We start from the raw sequence: 26226 nt of genomic DNA on the forward strand, positions 1-26226 counted from the left end.
CATTCATGTCTAATCAGGATTATTGGTTGGTTCTGGTTGTTCTCTTTGATGAACTGTGCTGTTTGTCTTTTGCTGTCCTGACTGTGTTCATACTGTCTCTACTGTTACCGATTCAGTTATTATTAGTGATGAGGCAGGTCAGACAGAATAGCAAAGCTGATTCAAATTATCACCGCTGTTGTAGTTTATTAGAGAAAATGAAAAATAATATTTAGAATAACATTCACAAAACATTTATTTTAGATATGAAATATGTATGTTTGGTGGAGATGTTTTGTAAGAATCAATCGAGAAAGCGATTTTGAGTTTTTCAAAGTATTTTCTCATATTCTCTTGAATTGATTTCTGAGAATTAGGTTTTAACAGCAGATGGCGCTCTGAGCTAGTTTTTAACCATACACTCAAACGCTCACGAGGAAGTGTGCTTGTGTGTTTGTGAGTCTTGTAAGTAAACAAACACTCATAAAATGATTTAGATTTTTTTGTTTTAACATTTTTTTAATGTTTTTACCTAAATTTGTAAAAAAATTAAGTTAAATGAATCCATTTGTGTTGGGACAACATGAATAAATATCGCGGAACCTTGCATTTTTTGCAACTAGATTGCAATGATTGCATTTACACAACAGTTCGATGGCATAATCGTTTATAAAAAAGAGAAAATCAAACACAGAGAGTCAAATAAACCCGTTTGTTAGAGGAACTACTTTCTTCCGCCATTCATACACATCTGCGGAACATCAACGAAAGTGCAGATCCAAAAGGGTTTATTATGCAGAGAATGTTCAGACAAGCAACAGCCAACACAGGAGAAACCAGAAGTTTATGGCCAGATTTTGTGTGCTGTATAACTAGTCCAACTAATCAGTCTTTGAGCAGCTTCAGCTTTGAGTGTAATCAAATGTGATCAGGAACCTGTGTGTGTGTGTGGTGCATGACTAAAACTTGTAGTTCTTGAAATGGCGGATTTTTAGTTCATTAGCGATCTGTGTTTAAACCAGCTACTGTATCTACCCAGGCTAAATCGTTGGTGACCATAACACATATATGTTATATTGTGTATAAATTAATACATGATTTGATCTTTACCAGATAAGGCATGTTTACCTACTATAAACATTTCTCTGTTTATTATCAAGGTATTATTGTATCATTATCATTGAATTATTTTTTGTAGAATAATTTTAACACATTTACTTTTAAAAAGTAAATCTTCCTCAGCTATTAGTGTGTTCTTAGTATAGTATGGGTTTTTCAGCAAGTCAGATTCTGATTTGATTACATTTTGTAGACTGTTACCATTTTCACCTAATTATTGTATTCTATATAAGCTTAGGTGAATAACTTCTTTCGTTTCCACTATTCCTTAAAGTGGACCTGTTATGCCTCTTTTTACAAGATGTAAAATAAGTCTCTGATGTCCCTAGAAGGTGTATGTGAAGTTTTTTTTTCAAAATATCACACTCATAACTCTTTGAAACTGCCCCTTTTAGGCTTTGATCCAAATTGTGCAGTTTTGGTGACTGTCACTTTAAATTCAAATGAGATTGTGTTTTTTTAAGAGGGCTGAGCTGCAAGTGCCCATGTGTCAGCATAGTGGCAGATTCAAAAGAGGATTTATGTTATCTCTGTGAAAAACTAAACTCTAACGATGGATGGCTGCTTCTCACTCTGTCATGCTCGTGCTAATGCACCTCATGCTAACGAAGGAGAGCTCATCACTAATGGGTGGTGCTTTCCCCCTCTAATGACATGTACAAAGGGAGAATGTCAAGCAAAGTGTTTCTGCAGACTGTTTTTGACAAGTGTTTAGTTCATACATACTATACTTTATTTTATCTGCACACAATGCTGCCACACAACTGTGATTAAACCACTTATGAAAGTGATTTTTGCATAATAGCTTTAAATCAGTGGGTTAAAATAAGTAAATAAACCGTAAGATTGAATGAACATTGCACAATAACTGTTATTTCTGTGTGTACAGTATGCACGGGTCTGGATCCCGGATGACGAGGAGGTTTGGAGATCAGCAGAGCTCACTAAAGACTACAGACAAGGAGACGGAGTACTGCAACTACAGCTGGAGGATGGAAAGGTCAGCGTAATGGCTGTTTATAAGCCTCATTTCATTAACATTACTTACAGCGCAATAGATCTACTGGTACATTAATTGTAATTGATCCGTCAACCTTTTAGTGTTAGCAGCTTATCAGTAACTATTAGCCTAATCGTGCTAATGTCAATAATACTGTGCTGAGTATTCTATAATATTGAGTTTGTAAAAGCTAAAGAGAATTGCTTCTAGAATGCATTAATAGACTCGTATATATCAGGCTTCGCAGAATTGCACATGATATTGAAACAAAAAACCCCATAAAACATTCTTTTTGTTAATAGGACAAGAATGAGGGTTCCCATTTTGATGTCTGCATTTAATTACAATAACAAATGTGATTTTTATATGTACATATAAAGGATATTAAATAAATGCAATTTAAAGCTTCTTTTTGAAGATGTAAAATAAGCCCCAATCCCTATTGTACCTCTTAGCCCTTCCCTCTCTCCCTACCCCTCGTTTTGCGCTTTCACTTGAAGGGGTAGGGGTGTTCCAATTCTCTTTAGCGTGAAGGCATAGGACTAAGGGTAAGGGCTATATACCCTTTAGAACGGATTACCCTCGAATACCCTGTCAGAAAAGTCTAGTGTCTGGGAGTGAGCTTTTCACAGTGTCTGCTATAATGTTAATGTTATTTTTGTGTGTTGATTTAGATGAATATGGCCACTGTGTTAAATGCGCAGTATAGTTACGATCTTATTTCTACATCAAATCGTTATGATAAAATAATATCATTGCCTTGGGTGATTTCCTGAAGATAAATACCCAAAAACAACACAAATGGAATAACTACAGCAGTCGCAGTCGTCAATCTCATATCAAGCAAGGGATCGATGACGTATGATGATGTGTGCAGGTGCTGTAGTGGTGTCCCATTTCTTAGGGGTAAATTTTGAGGCCCTTCCCCTTTACGCTCTGTTTCAAGGGCCAAAGGGAAGGTATACAAAAGTAGAATTGGGATTATGCCTAAGTCTCTGATATCCTTAGAGTGTGTATGTGAAGTTTCAGTTAAAAATGCCACAATGATAATGTTTTATAATTCTCTAAAACTGCCCATTTTAGGCTTTGATCCTAATTGGGCCATTTTGGTGTCTGTCACTTTAAATTCAAACAGAGTGGAGGAACTAAGATGTCATCTTTTAGGCTAATCGACTGCTAGCATAAAATTGGTTCCCTCGAAAAAATTCTTATATGATTTTCCCACAGACTTTTCGAAGATTTCAAATAATAAGCTCTGTGTTCAAACACTGTTCATTACACTTACACGTTTTGTCCAGCCGGATAATCCTTACAAGAAAATACAACTTTGAGCACTTTTGGATCTTAAATTTAAAAGCAAGATTTGAAAAGCTAACGTTTGGCTATAAACGGGCCACAGTGACTTCAGAGTGCTTGCCTGTGACGTCAGTACTACCCTGCTACTAACAACTTTTCAAGCTTATTTTTAGAAATATAGTCCATGACAAAGATTTAGGCCCCTATTATACACCCGGTGCAAAGCGGGGCAAGGCACAACGCAATTGTTGTTTGCTAGTTTCAGCTTGGTACAAGAGTCGTTTTGACGTTTTGCACCATGCTCTTTGCACCAGGGCAGAGCTAAAAACACCTAGAAACACATATCAGCTTGAACAAAGTGTCAGATTCAAAAGCAAGACTCACCTCCTGTGCTAATGAGGGAGAGATTGTCACTATATACAGATATACACTGTTTTTAATATCCCTGACAAGATTTATTTATATATAAACTGTTGGATTAAATGTTAGATTATATATATATATATAATATTATACACACACACACACACACACACACACACACACATATATATATATATATATATATATATATATATATATATATATATATATATATATATATATATATATATTTGAAGTTGAAATATTAGCTCCCTGAATTATTAGCCCCCCCCCCCCCCCCACCCCCCCTTTTCAAAACACTTCTATACAGCTTAAAGTGATATTTAAAGGCTTAATTAGGTTGATTAGGTTAACTAGGCAGGTTAGGGTAATCAGGCAAGTTATTGTAAAACGATGGTTTGTTCTGTAGACTATTGAAATAAATAGCCTAAAGGGGCTAATAATTGTATCCTTAAAATTGTGTTTTCAAAATTAATAACTGCCAAAACTTAATTATTAAATAAAATTAATAGCTGCCGAACTAGCTGAAATAAAACAAGTCAGTGTACATACATTCTTTTTTCTAATGGCTGTATTACCTCATTGCACAGATTTATAACCCATCAATAATTAACATTTTATTAAATGCACATTCAGAGTTTTTCCATATCATGAAAGGTAATATTAACTGGCACTGTCAAGTTTCATAAAGGTAAAAAAAAATTTGCATATCAGATTGAAGTCACAAACTAATTAGATGTGAGACAGACCTAAATTTAGGTCTTCATTAAATAAAAACCTTCCATTTATTGTAGCCCTTCAAATGATTGTTCATTAGAGATTTTGTCCTGTGGATCTTAAAATTTCTTTTTTAGCAAAATGTTTAATTTTTTTTGGGATATATTATTAGAGTTATTGATAGTTAATTCCGCCATGGAATGCAATATTGTTTTAAAGTAATACGCAATAAGAAATAAAGTAATTATGCATTTTACAATCCAGGCTTTACTCTTTAGAAATGCGAGTTTATATCTTACAGTTGACATTAATAATCATTTTTTCTTTGTTTTTTCATAATTGGGACTTTAGACTCACAATTGCAAGTTTGTGTCTCGCAATTCTAAAATAAATGGGGTTTAGTTTAAGCAACAGTTCACATTATTAACAACTGGTTTGTTACCTGCCTATTATTAAGATATTAACTGTTTATTAGTACTTACAAATTATGATATACATTCCTATTTATACCTAATACCCAACCCAACTATACTTTGCTTTTAATAAGTTTATTGAGCTTAGGTAATGGTTTGATATTAGAACATATTGTCCCTTAAAATAGTGTGTGACCAAAATGTAATTGCGTAAGATTATTAAGATTGTATGATATAAAAAAAATCAGAATTGTGATAGGAATTATTGCAATTACAGTATCTTTTGTTCATTTCATGGCAGAAAGAAGCTTTCACAATAAATAAATAGTAGCCAAACTCCACAAACATTCTACTAAACGTCTTCTTCTATGCTTCACAGAAGAAAGAAAGTCATTGGGAATGACATGAGGGTGAACAAATGATGACATAATTATATATTTCTTGCTGTGACATTTCAAATCCAGCCTTTAGAAATGCCCGAGAAGTCAGGGAAGTCATAATGGCATTAGTTCTCCTGTGCCTTGTGACTGGTCGCAACAAATCAGTTTTGAATATCCCGAAGCATGAATGAGTCTATTTCCCAGTCATAAAAAAATGGTATCCCTTCAAAACGCAATCTGTGTTGTGAATTGTGTTATTCAGGACCTGGAGTTTAAATTGGACCCCAAGACGAACAACTTGCCACACCTGCGTAACCCGGATATCCTGGTGGGAGAAAATGACCTGACTGCTCTCAGCTACCTTCACGAACCTGCTGTGTTACACAACCTGAAAGTACGCTTCATCGACTCCAAGCTCATCTACACATACTGCGGTAAATAAAAAAGAAATAAACACACACACACACACACACACACACACACACACACACACACACACACACACGGACTACTGTATGTACAGAACTTCTATCCTCCTACTCCAACCCTACACTGTAAATAAATGCTGCGTTACACACCATTTCTTAAAGGTGCTTTATGTAAGTTTTTGACTTCTCTTAAGCATAACAATATCATAATAAGTTGGCAGATGTTTAAGAAACATGCTAAGTGAACATTCTGTTTATCTGAAAAACAATGCTAAAGTCAGATATTCTGCTTTGAAAGTGTGAGTTACATGACAGAACGTCTGCCATTATCTTAGTCCTTTTAACCCCCCAATGTCAGTTTATTCATTCAATCATTTTCTTTTCGGCTTAGTCCCTCTATTAATCTGGGGTCGCCACAGCGGAATGAACCGTTAACTTATCCAGAACGTTTTTATGCAGCGAATGCCCTTCCAGCCGCAACCCATCTTTGGGAAGCATCCACACACACTCATTCACACTCATACACTACGGACAATTTAGCGTACGCAATTACCCCATTCACCTCCATTTCAATATCAGTCCAAACACATGTGGTACAGGTGAATTGGGTTGGCAAAATTGTTAATAATGTCAAAATTCAGCAGCCCTCACTCTCACTTGCACTCCACCACATCAGCACATTACTGGTGTGCTTGCATTGGCTCCCAGTTCAGTCCCGTATCATTTTTAAAACACTCACACTTGCATATAAAGCTCTACATCTTACCGCTTCTTCCTACATCTGTGACATTGGGCCCTATCGTACACCCGGCGCAAAGAGGCGCAAGGCGCGACACAATAGTTGTTTGCTAGTTTCAGCTTGGCGCAAGAGTCATTTTGACATTTTCCTCCACGCTGTTTAAATAGCAAATGCATCTGTGCTAATATGTGCGCCCATAGGCGTTCTGGTCTAAAAAGGGAGGCGTGTTGAGGCGCATTGCTGGCATGTTGCTATTTTGAGAAACTATAATAGATTTTTCAATAGACCAAAACAAAGACGGTCTATTGTCCAGCGCAGAGCGCATTAGTTGTGTACCTCGCTTACACACTGATTAAAACACACAAGATGTAGAGCAATACGCAAATATCTTTACAATGAAAAAGAATGAAAAATTAAGGATATATATATAGGATATAATAAGGATATTTATAGGATATAAATATTAAGGATTAAAATATTACAAAACTTTTTCATCTTGGGAGGCTTTTTCAGTTTATTCATAACAATTAGCTTTTTTATGTTATTATTATTAGCAGTATTATTTAATATATCCATATTTATATTTGTTTTCTTCAAAACAAGCTTAGATTTGTCCACCTGTCAGGTTTCAGAACTTATGGGGCACAGCATTTGTATTTGAATATAACTCGGTTTATTGATCACACTTCGTTATTAATATTCATTTGCTGGAAATTAGAACTGAATTTAGAAATAGTTGTGAAACAAATCTTTGCACTTAATAAACGAAATTAATTATTTATAGGCTAATGGATGTCTGTGTGTACAAGGTTTCCCTATCCACGAGAGTGAAAGTGAAAGTAGATAATTAGAGGTCTTATCTCTCATTCTTGCACTTCAGATGCTCTGTTTAACTGTTTTCTTGCTAGTGAAATGCTCAGTTTTTCCACTTACAAAGTCCTCATGTAAATAGCAAATGTGCTATGGCGCGACACAACTGGCACAACTGACACAAGGGAATGGGAGATGAGACTTTGATTGGTTTATTCTCAAAACAGACCTATAACTCATTAAAAAAATAAGCTCAAATAAGCTTTTTAGACCATGTGTCACCGCGCAAAGTGGATTTTTCCGTCCTTATATTAGCAGAAGTGTATTCTGACACGCCCTAAATGCGTTTGCGCCCTGCGCTTTGCAATTTGCACATGGACGGTCAAAATAGAGCCCATAGTCTCTCAGTACACACCTCCTTGCTCCCTGCGATACTCTCACCCTTTAACAACCACCCTGTAGACTAAAATCAATGGGGGAGAGAGCCTTCTGTTTTGTTGCACCTAGGTTATGAAATACTCTCCCCTATTCTGTAAGAAATGCTTCTACACTAGCTAGTTTTGAAGATGCTAAAAACTCATCTTTTTAAGGCTGCATTTTTAGATTCTTGATTATTCAGTGTTTATATTTTAGAACTTTTTTTAGTATATACTTGTATTTTATTGCATGTTTGATTTCTCTGTTGTTGTAGCGCTTTGGGTCTTAGAAAAGCGCTTTATTAATACATTTTTTATTATGTATTATTATTATTATTATTATTAATAGTTAATGGTATGTTAATAGCGAGAACTAAACTTAAAATAAAATGCAACCAATGCACCTATTGAGTTTCTATTATTATTATTTTTTTGACACAGGTATTGTTCTAGTCGCTATAAACCCTTATGAGACTCTTCCCATCTATGGAGCGGACATCATTAACGCATACAGTGGGCAGAACATGGGCGACATGGACCCTCACATCTTCGCAGTGGCTGAAGAAGCGTATAAGCAGATGGCCAGGTAAGTCTGAGTTGAAGTTTGTTAAGCTGTCGCTACTTGCAAATATATGAATGAAGACCCTCATGTACACCCGTTGATGGTTTGTTTCGTTGTTTGCTATTTAAAACTATTTTCAATTTTCATTTAAGCTCATTTGTACAATTGTTGAACTTCTAATTCATTTGTCTATGAGGGACTAGGAATATAAAACATCAGTAAACAATTAAACTAATTGCTCTATAAACCAGTGTGTTTATGACTATACAGTAAATAAAAATTACATAAGAAAAAAGCAGTTCCATAGTTGTTTTTACGGCTAAAAGACAATAGAAATGAATGAGACCACACTGTAAGAAATTGCTGTAAAATTTACAAGTGCACTGTACACTTGACACAATTACAATTGTGCTTTAGCTTGTAAATTTGACAGTATAACTGGGAATTTTTACAATGTTACTGGCAACATTTACAAGCGCACTTGTTGCTTTACGGCACAATTGTAATCGTTAATTTTCAGTGCACTTGTCAATTTTACAGTATTACTGGCAACCTAAATTACCAATAATGCTGTACAATTTACAGCAATTTTTTACAGTGCACAAGTCTCGAGACGATCGGGTTCATGTCCACTGTTTTGTGAAAGTAAGTTCAATAGATTTAGCAAAAATAACAACAGTAGTTATGCTCATGGGAGCTGTGTTTAGACAAATACTTAAATATGTGCTTTATAGTTTTTGTCCTCAAGAACACAACAAACACAAAACAAGAAAGAATAAAAAAAAATGTGAGAGAGAATTTTATTATAGGCATGATTTTTGCAATTCAGCTTTGCAATTGTCAAGTCAAGTAATGTTTGTTGTTAGCCCCTCTCAATTATTAGTCCCCTTGTTTATTTTCCCCCCAATTTCTGTTTAACAGAAAGAAGGTTTTTTTAGCACATTTCTAAACATAATAGTTTTAATAACTCATGTCTAATAACTGATTTATTTATACCTTTGTCATGATGACAGTAAATAATATTTTACTAGATACTTTTTAAACATTTCTAAACAGCTTAAAGTGACAAGTGACAAAGGCTTAACTAGGCTAATTAGGGTAACTAGGCAGGTTAGGGTAATAAGGCAAATCATTGTATGACAGTGGTTTGTTCTGTAGACAGTTGAGAAAAAAATATAGCTTCAAGGGGCTAACAATATTGTCCCTAAACTGGTGTTTAAAAAATGTAAAACTGCTTTTATTTTAGCCGAAATAAATAAATAAGACTTGCTCCAGAAGAAAAAATATTATCAGACATACCATGAAAATTTCCTTGCTCTGTTAAACATAATTTGAGCAATATATATATATATATATATATATATATATATATATATATATATATATATATATATATATATATATATATATATATATATATATATATATATAAATATATATATATATATATATATATATATATATATATATATATATATATATATATATATATATATATATATGTTGTTTTAAAAAAAGTTTAAATAAATAAATCAGAAGATAAAAGTATATAAAATATTGAAAATTAAAAATCTGTTAAACATCACTTAGTAAATATCTGAAAAAGAACTATAACATCACAGAACATAATAAATTATCTCTGATATCAATTCCATTTCACCCACATTTTTAAAATTGCATAATTTTAATGAATCATTTGGGCTACTGTGCTTAAAAGCAGTAAGCAGAACAGCACTGAGACTTTTCCTTTTTTTTTGTGTTCCTATATGAGTATTTCTGGCTTTACTGTGTTAATGTCACATAACATTCACTATAATGTTCAGTGTTCAATCCAAAGGGAAGGTTTGTAGGTCAGGATGTTGCAGCCCAGCCAAAAATAGACACGCCATGGTTATGTTTCACTCTCTCGTTTTTCTTGGATCTCTTGTTCCTTCTTTGTGGAGCTGTGAGGTCTGAAATTTTGTATCAATCAGTTTATGTCTATTGGCTCTGGGTTCAGACTGCACAATATTTTGTCTGTTACTGTTGTCTGTCACTGTGTCAGATTAGGTGGTTTTGACTTTCATAATAGGTCAGTTCTGTCATTAACTTGAAGTCATTGAGAAGGTAGAACTGCTTAGAACTTCTAGAAATAAAAGTGTGAAAAAAAAAAAAAACAATCTTGTCGGAAATTATGGCAAAAAAAGTCCTACATGATGGTAATAGTTTGACTGCTGTGTTTACTTCAATATTGCCACTAATATATGCTAATATCTATATATCAAAGCTAATATCAATATTGGCACTAATATCTCCACGTGTTAATTTCTGTTTAGATCAGTTATGACTTTAGTTGGATTGAGGTAATCAAAAATCGCTGTTTGGAGCTTATGCAGGCCTTCAGTTCAAATTCATGTTTAACTGAATAAACAGCTAGTAAACACAAGTACATCTTATTGAACATCATTTATTTTCATCACCAATTGTCATAGTAGAGAACCCCCCCCCCCCCCCCAAAAAAAAAAAAAATTATACATGCAAATATTTTTTCCTTATATATATATATATATATATAAATCCTAAATCTAATTGGAAAACAACATAGAGACAAAACAACTGGAGTGATATGCTAAGACCATTTAAGAAATATTTTGCATGATTAATAATTTCATTTGAATGACTTCATACAGACAATTTAATAGAATACAAAAAAAAATAATAATTATCTGTTGTCTTAGACTTGGCAGAGAATAAAGTTTATGAAGCCTTACCTCCCTGACTCGTCAACCCTCCTATTTACTTCATACAAAAAATCTATCAGGAGGCATGCTTATCAGCAGCATCACATAATTGAAACTTTAGTTTTGTCGACTTGCAAAACTCACTGCGTGCCGTCACCTTCGCATTAAAGGCCGGTCGGTTTCATAACGCATGAGGGGCGCGTGAGCAGCAAGTAGTTGTTTTCAGCGTGCGTGTTAACAACCGAGACTCACCGGGATAAGAGTGACGCGTCAAGCAGGGTCCAGCAGTAGCCCTGTGTGTGGCATCCGCACCCGGGTATAGTTCTGACCACATGCAGAGATGCGTTACTTTGCTTTTTGATTAAACTACATTGCTTTTACCAGTTGTAGTTCGGTTGCACATAATGAATTACCACTTACCAATTGCCACAGATTACCACTCTTAATAAATACACATTTTATATGAAGTAAATTAAATCTCAAAGCATTTACTGGGGCACTGGCGATTTTTACTGGGGCATGTGCCCCAGTAAATTAGGTCTAGCGGCGCACCTGGTAGAAAAAACATGTGAGTAGCCAAATAACAGAGAGAAAATTCAATTGAGTTTATTTGTATAGCAATTTTTACAATAGTTAGAAGATAGTTCACAGCTTTACAATAGTTGCACATTATTATGTTACAGTCCACATCAGTGTGTATTATACATTATCATTGAAGTTTATTTGTGTAATGCTTGCTCTAAGCGTTTGTGTTGTCCTCGAAAAACCCAAAAGTGGACTTTAATTTGCACAATTTGACCTTCTAGAACAGGGGTGCTCAATCCTGTTCCTGGAGATCTACCTTCCTGTAGATTTCAGTTGCTACCCATTTCAAACACACCTGCCTGTAATTATCAAGTGCTGTTCAGGTCCTAATTAATTGGTTCAGGTGTGTTTGATCAGGGTGAGAGCTGTGTTTTGCAGGAAGGTAGATCTCCAGGAACAGGATTGAGCAGCCCTGTTCTAGAAGCTTCAATTCCATAGTCTTGCTTTTGATTCACCATGTTCAAAATCTGCATGGTTAAAAATAAAGTAATTATAAAAATAATTTACATGTACCTTGAACATATTCTGTTTTCCTTCTGTTTAACTAATTTCATCATTTCATATCTTTCAGGGATGAGAGGAATCAGTCTATTATTGTAAGTGGAGAATCTGGAGCGGGAAAAACGGTTTCGGCCAAATACGCCATGCGTTACTTTGCCACAGTCAGTGGATCTGCCAGCGAAGCCAACGTGGAGGAGAAAGTTCTGGCATCCAATCCCATCATGGAGGTGAGTTTCTCCATTATCACTTCATCTGTGTGTGCCCTCCTGGAACGAGTGCTGAGATTTGGGCTGTTTGTTTTCACGAAGGCCTTTAATAATACAGACATTCATATCTCAGAGAGCCAAACCCTTTGGGCTGAGAGACTAAAAGCTGTTCACCAGCTGGAAGCAAGTGTCTCGTACTGAACGTTAAATTCGTCCTTCACTATGTAGTCATCATTTCCCTAGGGCTCAGGAGGGAGAGTAGATAGTGTGTGTTTTTGAGTGCACAGATTGTGTAAATTTAGCATTAGCATAAAGCTTATATGACTTTCTCTGCTGTTCGCAGATATATAAAAGCAGACAGCATGTTTTGGAAATTAGCTCCAGCATAGTCAAGCATCATGGGAACTCTAGGCTCGAAGGCTGCTACAGAAGTTAAGTGGCATAATATAATTATGAAATGTTTATGAGACCTTGTTTTGGCTGAATTCAAAAGCTGCATTCCATGTAAGCTTCACAATGCTATCCATGCATTTTGGTAAGCTCAATGAAAATATGAACTTTTTAAAGTGAAAGTTATATTGTCCTTTTTCCCCTCATACCGTGATGTACATCCACTTGAAACTGTCAAGTGGCGCCATCCTTTGGGAACCACTTTAGATGGGTGTTGCTAACAAAATGGAAGAAGATTAAGGAATAGATGAAGGCAGAGCAAAAAACAAGACATGTCATGATAGCCCCTCCCAAAAGGGATTTCATAAAGAAGTGAAGGAAAGTTGTTTCAAGAGGGAGGAGAAGAATATTATATTTGGTTAAAGATTCTGAGGGGCAAATGAGGGATTTGTACAAAATAATGAAAAGCACAGATACAATTATTTATAACAAGAACTACTACATACAAGTTGAGCTTTATTGTTGTTTTGCTACTTGTTTGTACACACAGAGGAATGAAATGATCACAAACAGCACATGTTAAGTATACACAAGTTGGTAATTGGAAATTGAGGAGATTTCTTTCTCCATTTTGTACTGTTGAATTGTCTTTGATCTGTGAAGATCTTCAAGACACAGAGTAAAAACCAGTTGGGTGAGTTTGATACTGGTCATTTACCTGACGTTGACAACAGGGCAAATGCTGATTATGCTAATCTGTAATGCTGATATGAATGATAAAGGTAAATGGAGAACAAAGCAGTCCCTAAATGGGGCAAACTATGCTAACAGTTTGCTGTTATTCTTTACCTTGCATGTCAGTGTGCACACTTTTCCATCTCTTGATATGGAAACATGCATTCCTGTCTGACCAATTATCACTACAGAGCCACAAGTCTGCTCTTCAGTCACACTGAAACCAAATTTACAGTTTTATTCGTATCTCATTTCTGATTTTCTCATGAATATTTTCTCAAAGGGATATGTTTATACATAATTTGTCAGATTCTACACTGAAAAAAATGGCTAGGTTCCACACAATCGATTTGTGTTGTGTTATCAGGGGTCACCAATGGAATGAATTGCCAACTTTTCTGGCATATGTGTTGCGGCTGGCCTTTCCAGCTGCAACCCAGTACTGGGAAACACCCATACACTAATGCATTCATACTCATACACTATGGCCAATTTAGTTTATTCAATTCACCTATAGCACTAGGCATGGGGCAAAAATCGCTTTCAAGGTATACCGTAGATTGGAAGAGTCAAGGTTTCAAAACCGTCCAAATTTTCTGCAATACCATTCCTAAGGTATGTGTACTATTTTTAATTTACATTTTTTAGGACAGCAGTATCTCCAGCAGAAAATATTTCTAAAGATGCCTTTTAAAATTTTTAACACAAGTTAAGACACCAGAAGTCAATAATTGATTTGAATATTTAGCCTGACATGTTTACTGTTGCAAAATATTTGAAATGTTTCTCAAAATAAAATATATTGTGTTCAAAAAGGGGAAAAAGTTTTTTTTTTTTTTTTTACCCAGACATTTAAAAGGAACTTATTTCAGAGCAGTAATCACAATACCGCCAAACTGTGAAACTGCAATAATTTTATCCAAGGTTATCATACCGTCAGAATCTTGTACTGGACCATGCTTATATAGCGCATGTCTTTGGACTGTGGAGGAAACCGGAGCACCTGGAGGAAACCCACGCGAACACATGGAGAGCATGCAAACTCCACACAGAAACGCCAACTGGCGGCTGTCACCCACATCTGACCTTAAACTTTTAATCTGATAAACCGTTCACAAAATGCACATGTCTGTTTAGCTGAGCTCACTATATATAAAGAATAAAGAGAAGCCACCCAATGTTCAGATGTTTTGTCTTAGAAATTAGAAATGGCTTTATTGGCTATTCATCATCAAAGGTGATCACTTTCATTTTCTTTAGTCTACAGGGCAATATGCTTGTTTACATTAGTGGGCGAGTAGCCAATCTCTTTCTTTTGACTGTATTGCAACGGTATGAAGTGTATTGTCTTTATATGATTAATTTTAACCCTTGTCTGCTGTTGGGGATGTTTTCATCCACTCTGGGGTGATTTTGAATCTTAATTTGGCCACAACTTTCTCTGTGTTTCAGCAAATGGAATGATTTTAGGTGATGAATTTTATTTTGACAAATATTTTGGGAAAATGGGCGAAGCAGTTGCGCAGTAGGTAGTGCTGTCGCCTCACAGCAAGAAGGTCGCTGGGTCGCTGGTTCGAACCTCGGCTCAGTTGGCGTTTCTGTGTGGAGTTTACATGTTCTCCCTGCCTTCGCGTGGGTTTCCTCCGGGTGCTCCGGTTTCTCCCCACAGTCCAAAGACATGCGGTACAGGTGAATTGGGTAGGTTAAATTGTCCGTTGTGTATGAGTGTGTGTGTGAATGTGTGTGTGGATGTTTCCCAGAGATGGGTTGCGGCTGAAAGGGCATCCTCTGCGTAAAAACTTGCTGGATAAGTTGGCGGTTCATTCCACTGTGGCGACCCCGCATTAATAAAGGGACTAAGCCGACAAGAAAATGAATGAATGAATGAAATTGTATTTAGGTGCAGTTTACAATTGCAGTGCAATCCTTGTTTCTAAAATGGGGTTTACATTTAGTATTTGTATATTTATGTATGTAAAACGTTAAAAACAAAAAAACATGGTTTATACAGAAACTTTTTTTTTCTTTAGCGTAAAATCCAAAAACAACGTGTCTACTAAATCACCACAAACCTTTTGGAGATTAAAATCAAAAAGATTTAACAAACGGACTTTCCCAAAAAGAAATGAAACCTCAATGTCAATGTGACTTCTGAACGTTTGCAAAAAACTGCTTAACTGGATAAAATCTGTCAATTATTTATAAAATATATATGTTTTTACTTAGTTTGTTTATACAATTACTAAGGGAAGTTGATGTTTTTTTCTTTTCTCATCTCTAGTCTATTGGTAACGCCAAGACCACCAGGAATGACAACAGCAGTCGATTTGGGAAATACATTGAGATTGGCTTTGATAAGAAGTATCACATCATTGGTGCGAACATGAGGACATATCTGCTGGAGAAATCACGTGTGGTGTTTCAGGTGAGTCTCGAGCATGCATGACATTCTGTCTCATCAATAAAATGCTTGTTTTTTTCAGCATCTGTTGTCTATCTTTGTGAGGATATGAACACATGAACTTCATGTCCAGAGCTGCTCTCATATTCAATTAATGAGATTACATTTTGTACACATAGAAAATGTAAGGTCTTCTTGACAACATGAACAATTAAGAGTCTTGTTTAACTTCAAATTGTGACCAAAATAAATTATATGTTTAGTAGAATGTATTCTTAAAATTATACTGATACTTTACTACTACTTATAACAAAATAGTAGTTTTTAATAGATACATTTTTAAAATATTTTTTATAATATTAATAAAAAAATTAATAAAAAATGCTACATTTTAAAATATGAGTTTTTCTCCCTTTTATCGTCCATGCTTAAATTTGTACTCTAACCTCTAGCATACAGCACTTTTTGCAATTAAAGATCAAAGAAATTGCTTCATTTTTTTGTAAATACATTTTAAATAATTACATTTTGATACGTTAAGTTTATATCACAAATCCAGACAAAAAGAAAAAATAAATAACTAAAAGATTAATTCAGTTGTTTACACATGATTTTCGGTTATTAAATATTAACTAGACATAATAAATACCATTAGTTTTAATGTAATTAATACATTAACTTTAAAAACAATAAAATGGTACTTACTACCATTTAATTTTACAATTTGAAAATCCCAAAAAAACTCATGGAAAAATAGAGGAAAAATTTTGAAAATCTTACAATGGTATATAAGAATACAAATTAAAACAAACATATGAAATAAATTAAGCATATGAAAAAAAAAAATCTCCTCTAAGGTTTCTTAGACCCAAAACATTTCTAAAATTTGATAATGTTTAAATCTGAATATTAATGTACGTTGTATGTGTTGGTTATAACCTTAATCGATCATTTTAAAGTAAACAGAGTGGGGTATTTTGATTTGTAAATATTTTAATATGTCTACATTCAGATGAGCTAGACACATTCATTGAACAGCAAACCAACAGCAAATCAATCCAGCACACAGTAGTGAGAAGAAGATGGAAATCTTAGTGGCTTTCACATGGAAATGTTGATTTCTCCTGCCCTTCTCAGTGATTTTTTTTTCCATGCCAGCCTCTTTTTCTCCCTCTGGAATACCGAATGAATGTGTGGTTTCTTCTTTTGGAGTCTTAAACTAAAAGTCTTTTGTGTTTCAGAATTACCACCAGATGTTATCAAACAGATTAACTGTGCGTTGGTTTGTTTTTAAATCATCCTAATAGTTTTTAATGAAAAAGGTTTTCTCAGACCCAACACATTAAGCTTCATGCTGTTTTCCATAAAGATCCTAAATTCTCGGTCGTTGACAGTCATTCAGTAGCTGTTTGAGAAATAGATTGAAATGAATTGTATGAAGTGCCCAAAACAAGATGTTCATACATTACTGCATAGTATCAGATGTGCAGCAGGTCATGGTTATTAAGGAGAGGTGGTAGCGTACTCACAAGAGTGTGGGAAGAGTGTAAAGAGAAAATTTAAGGAGTACTTGATGAATTAGGAGAATGAGAGGGAAAGTATGGTAGAAGAGGTGAACACTGTGGAGCAGAAAGTACAACAAATTAGAAAGGATGAGGTCAGAAGTTAGTTAAAATGAAAGTCGTGACGTGGCCAAGTGTGGTGACCCATACTTAGAAGTTGTGCTGTGCATTTAACCCATCCAAGTGCACACACACATCGTGAACACACACCCAGAGCAGGGGGTTGCTATTGCTGTGGCTCCTGGGGAGCAGTTGGAGGACCGGTGCCTTGCTCAAGGGACTCACCTCAGCCATGGTATTCAGGTTTGTGAGAGCTCTGGTTATTTACACCCACCACCGACAATCCCTACCAGAGTCAGGACCTTCTCATCACAAGTCTAACTCTCTAAAATAAGGTTTACGGCTGTCAAAGAGGATGAAAAGGCATTTGGTCAGGGAGACATACTAGTTGAGGTATGGAAGTGTCTAGGAGGGACAGCAGTGAACTTTCTAACTAGATTGTTCAACAAGGTTTTAGAGAGTGAGATGATGCCTGAGGAAAACTGGGGACGTGTACTTGTGCCAATCTTTAGGAACAAGGGTGATGTGCAGAGTTGCAGCAACTACAGAGGGATAAACTTGCTGAGTCATACAGTGAAGGTTTAAGATAGAGGCTAGGCTACAGAAGGAAGTTGATATTTGTGTGCAGCAGTATGGCTTCGTGCCTAGAAAGAGCACAACAGATGCAATTCTTGCCCTGAGAATGTTGATAGAGAATTAAAGAGATGGCCAGAAGGAGCTGCACTGTGTTTTTGTAGACATGGAGAGTGCCAAGAGAAGAGCTGTGGTATTGTATGAAAAGTAAGAAGTAGCACAGAAGTATGTCAGATATGTATGCTAATAGGATAAAAACGGTGAGGTGTGTGGTAGGACAGACAGAGTAGTCCAAAGTGAAAGTGGGATTGCACCAGGGCTCAGCTCTGAGTCCCTTCTTGTTGGCTATAGTGATGGACCAGTTGACAGAGGAGGTCAGACAGGAATCTCCTTGGACAACGATGTTTGCGGATGACATTGTGATCTAAAGCGAGAGCAGGGAGCAGGTAGAGGAAAATTGGAGAATCCTGGAGAATTGGAGGTTTGCTTAGGAGAGAGCAGGAATGAATGTCAGTCGTATAAAGACAGAATACATGAGTATAAGTACTTGGGGTCAACAGTCCAGAGTAATGGAGAGTGTGGAAAAGAAGGGAAGAAGAGATTGCAAGCAGGTTGGAATTGGTGGAGAAATGTGTCAGGAGTAATGTGTGACAGAAGGATACCAGCTAGAATTAAAGGGAAAGAGGACAAGACAGTGGTGAGACCAGCTATGTTGTATAGTTTAGTGCCATAGTCTTGCAGAGTTTAGCTCCAACTTGCTTCAACACACCTACCCGGAGCTTTCTATTGTACCTAATACGAGCTTGATCAGCTTGTTCAGTTGTGTCTAATTAGGGTTAGAGGTCAACTATAGGCCTTCCAGGACTAAGTTTGGGCACCCCTGGTTTAGAGACAGCTCTGAAGAAGAGACTGGAGGCAGAGTTGAAGGTACCATATATGAAAATTATGAGGTTTTCTTCGGGAGTGACAATGTTGGACAAGATTAGGAATGAGGGACAGCTCAGGTAAGATATTTCAAGAAGAAAGTTAGAGAGGCAAGACTAAGATGGTTTGGACTTGTGAGGATGTAAGGAGAGGATGTATGGATAGTGAAAATATTGGTAGGAGGATGTTGGGAATGTAGCTGCCAGACAGGAGGCAAAGAGGAAGACCAAAGAAGCGATATATGGATCTGATAAATAAGCACATGAAGTTAGTGGGTAAGAGGAAAGAGGATTTAGAGCAGGGTTACCCAATCCTGTTCCTGGAGATCTACTTTCCAACAGCTCAAACCCTGATCTAAAAAAGAAAAAAAAAGTTGAATCTGAAGCACTACTTGGTTATTAAGTGAAGTTTCATAAACATAAACGTGCTAAACTTTGAGAGGAGCACGTGATATGATTGTGCACTGCTGGCCACTCATCCGTAATCAGTAATAATCCAATCAGAATGATCCTAGCTTAATATAAATAGATCACTTTCTCCTTATTGCACTATCTTCGTTTTGGAAGAATCCCCCCTTCCACCCCATCTCCTCCTTTTTTCTGCCCTTCTTAAGGGGAAACGATCGAGACCTACCTGATCTCGGTTCTCCTGATATGCTTCTAGACCGGGCGGGAGCCCTGGGCTCAAATATCTCAGAGCTCAGGGTTCTCTCCCGGGACAGCATGCCAAACCTGCTATAAGTGCCAAGCATATCTAAGTGGGAACTCTTGAAATACAGATGCATTTGATCAAGGTTGCAGCGGAACTCTGCAGGAAGATATATCTCCAGGAACAGTATAAGGATACATGGATGCAGGTAGTTCGCTGTGGAGACCCCTGAATGTAACAACCAAAAAGACACACATGCTTTTCTTTCACTTGCTTTCCCAATCACTTTCAAGTCATGTAGCATGAATTTTTTTATTAAGTAGTAATACGAGTTCTGCCATTAAACTCTTATTGCACATGCAACCTGATGAGTCCTTTCTAATTTGCTTCCAACTACATGGTACAGGTGATTTGTTGCTGAACTTGGTCCACAATATTTAAAATAAATATAAAATAATCAAATAATGGAAAATAATCACATAATGGTGTGAAGTTGGTATTGTTTGGGTGAGATATAGCTGTAAATTTTACCCCTGACTACGGTGGCAAAGAGAGCTCAAATGCAATGCAAGTTAAGAAAACACATGCAAAAAAAAAAAAAAAACATGAACAAATTAAAAAATCTGTCAGATGTCCATCAACACCACTGTGTCTCAACAAGAAGCAGCTGGGGTCTTCACTTTTTGGGGTCCCGCGGCTCATTTCCATTGTTGTCTGTGTTATTTGCAGCACGTTTCTGTATGTGCATGTGTCAAATTTATGAAGATGTTTTCTGAGTTTGTTAATGGTTTTCTATTTGCATGTGTTTTTTTTACTTGCTGTGCATTTGAATTCTCTCAGCAACTGTATTACCCTTTACTGGGAGCTCATTGGACTGTAACTGGAGGTTATTACAAGATTTCAATGTCATTTAAGTTATTATATACTGTGTGGTTCTTAACCTGTTAAAGGATTAATGTAGTGTTTGTTTGTAGTGTGGTGTACTGTAGCTTTAACGTATAGAAAAAAAATGAAAGACTGAATCAACAGTCTCGCATACCGAATTTAGTCGGGACATTGAAAGTGTGTGAGGAATGGCGTAAGATGGTGTACACAGAGAGTAGTGAGCACACCGCACTTCCTGCTCATACCTGCTCTATTTTTAGCTCCTCTCAGATACCTCTGGGATTTCATTCACAGTGCTATTTTTATTCCTTCATTGCGCCTGTGTCCTTCTGTGCTTTCAGGATCTTAGTTCCAAATCATAGTGAGCTATAAGCTAATGTCATGCTTACTTCCCAAGCCCCATTTACACCTGGTATGCAACCCCCCCCCCCCCCACACACACACACACACACCCCCCGGCACCTTCCAAAAAATTACACTACTAAATTAATTACCCTCAAGTCTTTTCAATACATTGAGACCTAAATTAAAATATTTTAGATGAAATCCGAGAGCTCCCTCATCCTCCGTAGAGGGTAGGGCTGCAAAATATATTTTTAGCATCGATATTACAAAGTGCGAATCTGCAATAGTCACATAGCAGGATTGGCAATGTCAAATTGGGATAATAGTTGACCAGACTTTACAGTTACAGAACATAATACATACAGAACATTTCAAATTTGAGTCCAAGAATCAAAGTTTATTATTTGCACTCGTTTTTAAGGCCTGTGACTATGTAAAACATTCAAGCTCTTTAAAGCCATTTGGCAACTATAACCCAAATATTTGTACATTAAAGATTAATTGTATATAAATATTTACCTAATGAAGACTATACTGGGTTGTTTTAGGTTTGATTATTCAATTTCAGTACCTGAATATGGTTAGACTCCCCCAGAAAACCACAACGCATCATTTATTTCATTTGTATCATTGCTCTGTTGTATTTAACTACACTTGTTTTAATTTATGCAGATACATTTACCTACAAAATCATCCCAGTTCATCTAAAATTATTAATTGCTCACAAATAGAGCCATTTAAGTCCTTTTGTAAAGTTATGTTCACATCGCAGTAAAAGAAAATATTACAAAGTCATTTTTTTTTCAATTTCGTGAAGCTCTAATGCTGCGTTCACACCAGACGTGGAATGCGCAGTAAAAATCACGCTATTCGCGCGTAAATAGCCGCGTGAACATTTGAGTTTACTCGCTTCATTCGCGCGTCAAACCCCGCTTTATTCGCGCGTCAAATCTGCGACATTCGCGCATCAAATTCACTTCAGAACAGACGCGTATTTGCGTGATGGGCAGGGCTTCTGTCTGCCCGGTGACTCTAGTTTCATAGCTAAATGGCTAACATGGATTTTATTGAGAAAATAACTGTTTATGTGCTTTATGAAGGCTGAAAAACAGCGTCGATAGGTTTAGGGCTGTGTCTGAGCCCACTAGACCATTTCAGAGGTGCATCCAGCTCTGAGCTCATAAACTCCTCCAGAAACTTAACCTGGATGATGGAAGCTTTCAGCTGGGCTTCTGACTGAGCCCAGCCCAGTTTGATGAACTTTTTGTTGGAGTCCCTGGAGAAATCCTCCAGCCGACACCGACAAAAAGTTCATCCAACAACAGGTGTACGTCACAATCACGCCCCCACAAGAGGAAGCTCCTGATTGGTTAACGCAGCGCGAATGTCCGCTGAAGTTCAGACTTTCGAACTCAATCAATTCGCGCATCAAACGCACAAAACACACAATTAGCCTCGCGCCATTCGCGCATATCAGGCTGCGCCATTAGCTCAATTCGCGTCATTCGCATTGCACCATTCGTGCGTATCGCACCGCAGGATGTCTATTTGTGCATTTAAATTGACAACATGTAAATCACTCATGCTTGACACGCGTTCAGCATCTGGTGTTAACGCAGCATAATAGAGTACTGCAGTCCTGAGACATTCCAAGGTCCAGAAAAGGAACCAAAAGCATTGTCAAAACATCACATATGACTTCAGTGGTTCAACTGTAATCATGTGAAGCTCTAAAAACACTTTTCTGCATAAAAAAACTAAAATCTTTGTTCCAGTGTCTTTCATATGAGGTCAGGGTGCTTAATTTTTACTTAATTGTGTTTTTCTACGCATTTGTCCCTTGTTTACACCTGGTAGTAAGATATATTTATCTCAATCCTATCAAATGTAAGCGCCTCTAAATACAGGTGTTAATGGGGTCTCTTTTTGGATCAGCTACTTTTGACCAGTATAGTAGATACTTAGACTTACCTAGACTTATACCAATCTATCTCAATTTTTTTGTTCTTTACAAATAGAGCCATTCAAGTCATCTTGCGAAATTGTATTCATATCACAATATATTCATTCATTTTCTTGTTGGCTTAGTCTCTTTATAAATCCGGGGTCACTACACCGGAATTAACCGCCAACTTATCCAGCATGTTTTTACGCATCGGATGCCCTTCCAGCCGCAACCCATTTATGGAAAACATCCACACATACTCATTCACACACACACTCATACACTACGGACAATTTAGCCTACCCAATTCACCTGTACCGCATGTCTTTGGACTGTTGGGGAAACCCACGCGAACGCAGGGAGAACATGCAAACTCCACACAGAAACGCCAACTGAGCCGAGGCTCGAACCAGCGACCCAGCTACCTTCTTGCTGTGAGGTGACAGCACTACCTACTGCGCCACTGTGTCGCCCCTATCACAATATATATTTCAGGAAAAGGAAAATATGGGACCACCCCTGTACAGATGCATTAGACTGGATGTGATTGCTTTTGTGGTGTAGACATTCATTAGGTCAAACAGCCAGACAACAAACAGCCACAAAAGACTGATAACACTCTGCTTAGTGACTAATTATAAATTAATTAACTGTTACCCTCACAGAGCAGTTTGTTAAAGCTCACTGGCCAAATGGGAATTCAGTTAAATGTCTGTAATCGTAAGTTTGATTTGAAGGTAAACATGTTTTTTATTGTTCTCTTGGTATAGATTTGCTGATGACAATGCAGTTGATCTTTGTGTTTCTTTCTGTTGTCTCCTTTCATGTTCATACACTCTATAAATCATTCATTGGCTTTTTAAAACCAAAATAAATACTATATTACCTTAGTAAAATCTCTGGATATTACTTAACCCTGTAGGGTTCGTAAAAAAAGGTTTGTAATTCCAATGGTTAAAAAAAAAACTGTAAAAATGCTCCAGTAACAAAACATAACCTGGTTAACAATAAGTTTCCTTAATGCATACAGAGAATAACCATACATTTACATTCCCAGAGTTCCCTGCATGTCACTTCCATTTTTATGTTTTTTGTTGTCATTACTATGTTTTTTTTTTTTTTTTTTTTAGTTTTTCATCAGTTTTGTACATTTAGAGTTTTATGTTAAAGGGTCACGAAACACCAAAACACATTTTTTGAGCTTTTCACAGTCATATATGTGTCCCACACTGCTAAAAACACTATTAGGACACATATATTTCACAAAAAAAGTGAAAATTGGTTGTTTTTGCGTTATTTCGAGCAAATTCGTTCCTCCGGTTTGAATTTTTGAAGCTGCGTCACGCCGATTAGATACTTGCGTGTATTCCAGAGTTTAGACTGGCTGTCTGTACCTGGGAGTACTTCGTGACGTCTTTGAGTGTGCAGCATAAATTCATGAGAGGCTTGGTTCAAACCAATCAGCGCGCTCTATTATGTATGCGGTGCAACTTCATTAATATGCATGATGGCTTCAAAGACTGTTTTTACCTGTACAGTGTTCAGACAGCAGAGAGACGCCACGTTGTGTGCCAAAACAAGTGATAGAAGACGAATTGTTTGGAGATACGGGTCGCCAGTGTTGCTTTTATAATTTGCTGCAACAAAGTGTTTGTTTTTATTTTCCCGCAATGAGAGCGCAGCTGGAATCACGTGTGGATTACAGTGCACCAAAAATACGTGTCTGAGGAACATTTTTACCCGAGAGCTTTTATTCATCTGGAAGTGGTGAAATCCAGATTTGCCGCTCGTCTCCTTTTAATAACAATGCGGTTCCAGTTAGTGTTGATTGTCCTATCTCTGCAGATTTGGTAATTTAGCGATCAGTGGTCTTTGTTTGTTTATTCAGATGGCAAAGTTAGTTTGAATTGCCAGCAGTACTCTTTCAGTGTTTAAAAAATGTAGTTAAAATGATTTCGAAGTTACTAAATTTCGCAGTACGTTAATATCTCTCCAATATTATGGACTGAAAGATCCACTGTAAATGCTGGTCTTTGAATGTAAACATGTAAACACCCCAATCAAACTATTACCGTTGTGTAGAATTGTCGCCGCATTTTGTGACAGGAATAACACACGGCTTTCTAACGCTACCTACCAAGTGCATCTAAGCTACAGAGAAATGCAGAGGGTTTTTTCTCTCATTCGCCGTGCGGTATCAAACATTGGATTTAAAATACACGCTTACAGCAGTTCCTCGAATCTCGTTTGTCATGAGGGGCATGAATGAAATGTTCTTGAATGAAAGTGCCAAACTGCAGTTAAAGTCCACCATTTAATAATTTGGCAAATAATTTGATTACTGATGTCCATGTAAACAGTCAATGTTGTTCCAACGCAATCTTATGGCAATTCGTAACTTTTTGATTCAGTGGCTAATTGGTATGAATTTGTACAATCTAATTCGTACAATTTAGTACAATTTGCTCATCAACACCTCCTTTTTAAAATCATACTTTTTCGTACGTATGAACTCATACGAATTCGTACGAATTAGCCACTAAACTGACAAAACGTAAAATACTTACATTTCGTCGTCAGATCAGGCAGGTCATTCTCCTCCTTGTGTGTGTGTTTGTTTTGCCTCTGTAAAAATCAGATTGCCTAAACCAAAACTCCTATTTTTATGCAAATTTTGTTTTTATGCATCTTTCCTATTTCTCTCCTAAACAGAACTAGACACACCCACTTTCCTGACTTTTTCAAACTAGAGGTGTCAAAACACCCTGCTCAAACAGAAGGGTTTCGTGGCCCTTTAAATGTATTGTTGATATAAACTTTTTTATTGCATTACTTTAGTATCATGTGCTACCATGATGGTGTTCAGTAGTCATGTGAGTTACACTGTACAACTTCTATATATTCATATGTTTCTCTGCTTGTGGGATAAGTTGTTTGCTATTAGCTTTAGTTCATTTTATGACTTTCTCATCCACACGCTTATGATTGTGTTTTTGTCAGGGTAACAAAACTATGTTATGTAGATGTAAGTATGTTGTGATTATATACGTAGGTACTTCATTGGTACAGGTATGTGTAGGATATGACTGTAAATGAATAAAATACGGTAATTTGCGGTAACATCTTAATGTATTACTACTATTGCCTACTGTATTTTTTTACAGTAATATTTTGGCAACCACAGTTGCCATTTTTAACTTAAATCTCCATATTTATTTTTTACATTGAATAAAATTTATAAAATTATTATTTGTTTTATTATTATTTTTTAACAAAAATATCAATTTGTTTGCTTCAAGGAAACTATGTACCACAATGGACAAATTAAAATGTTTTTATTCTGAAAAAAAAAAAAGAACTTAGAGAAATTATTAAAGCTTTTTTACATATCACTTGAACTAACAGATTTATCTAGATTTTAACGTGAATATGCATTTTATTCCTAACAAAATTCACATCTCTAATCTACTGTAGTTGTTGCTCTCAGTCAACATTGTACCTCG

General features: G+C 36.3%; 1 protein-coding gene across 15 annotated transcripts in view; it reads left to right on the forward strand.

Annotated features, from left to right (window-relative positions):
* myo5aa (myosin VAa) overlaps positions 1 to 26226 on the forward strand; it is a 154671-nt gene that overhangs the window by 35498 nt on the left and 92947 nt on the right. For 12 of the 15 annotated variants that reach the window (XM_068214929.2, XM_073930023.1, XM_073930022.1 and 9 more), the window contains exons 2-6: positions 1988 to 2098; positions 5551 to 5722; positions 8123 to 8267; positions 12120 to 12276; positions 15662 to 15805. In XM_068214929.2, coding sequence (XP_068071030.2) covers positions 1988 to 2098; positions 5551 to 5722; positions 8123 to 8267; positions 12120 to 12276; positions 15662 to 15805 — 729 coding nt within the window. Of the gene's footprint in view, positions 1 to 1987; positions 2099 to 5550; positions 5723 to 8122; positions 8268 to 11962; positions 12035 to 12119; positions 12277 to 15661; positions 15806 to 26226 lie in introns of those variants that run through there. The other 3 variants (XM_073930028.1, XM_073930030.1, XM_073930031.1) reach the window with 1 other exon arrangement.

This window comes from Danio rerio, chromosome 18, assembly GCF_049306965.1.
Source record: "Danio rerio strain Tuebingen ecotype United States chromosome 18, GRCz12tu, whole genome shotgun sequence".
Classification (NCBI taxonomy): domain Eukaryota; kingdom Metazoa; phylum Chordata; class Actinopteri; order Cypriniformes; family Danionidae; genus Danio; species Danio rerio.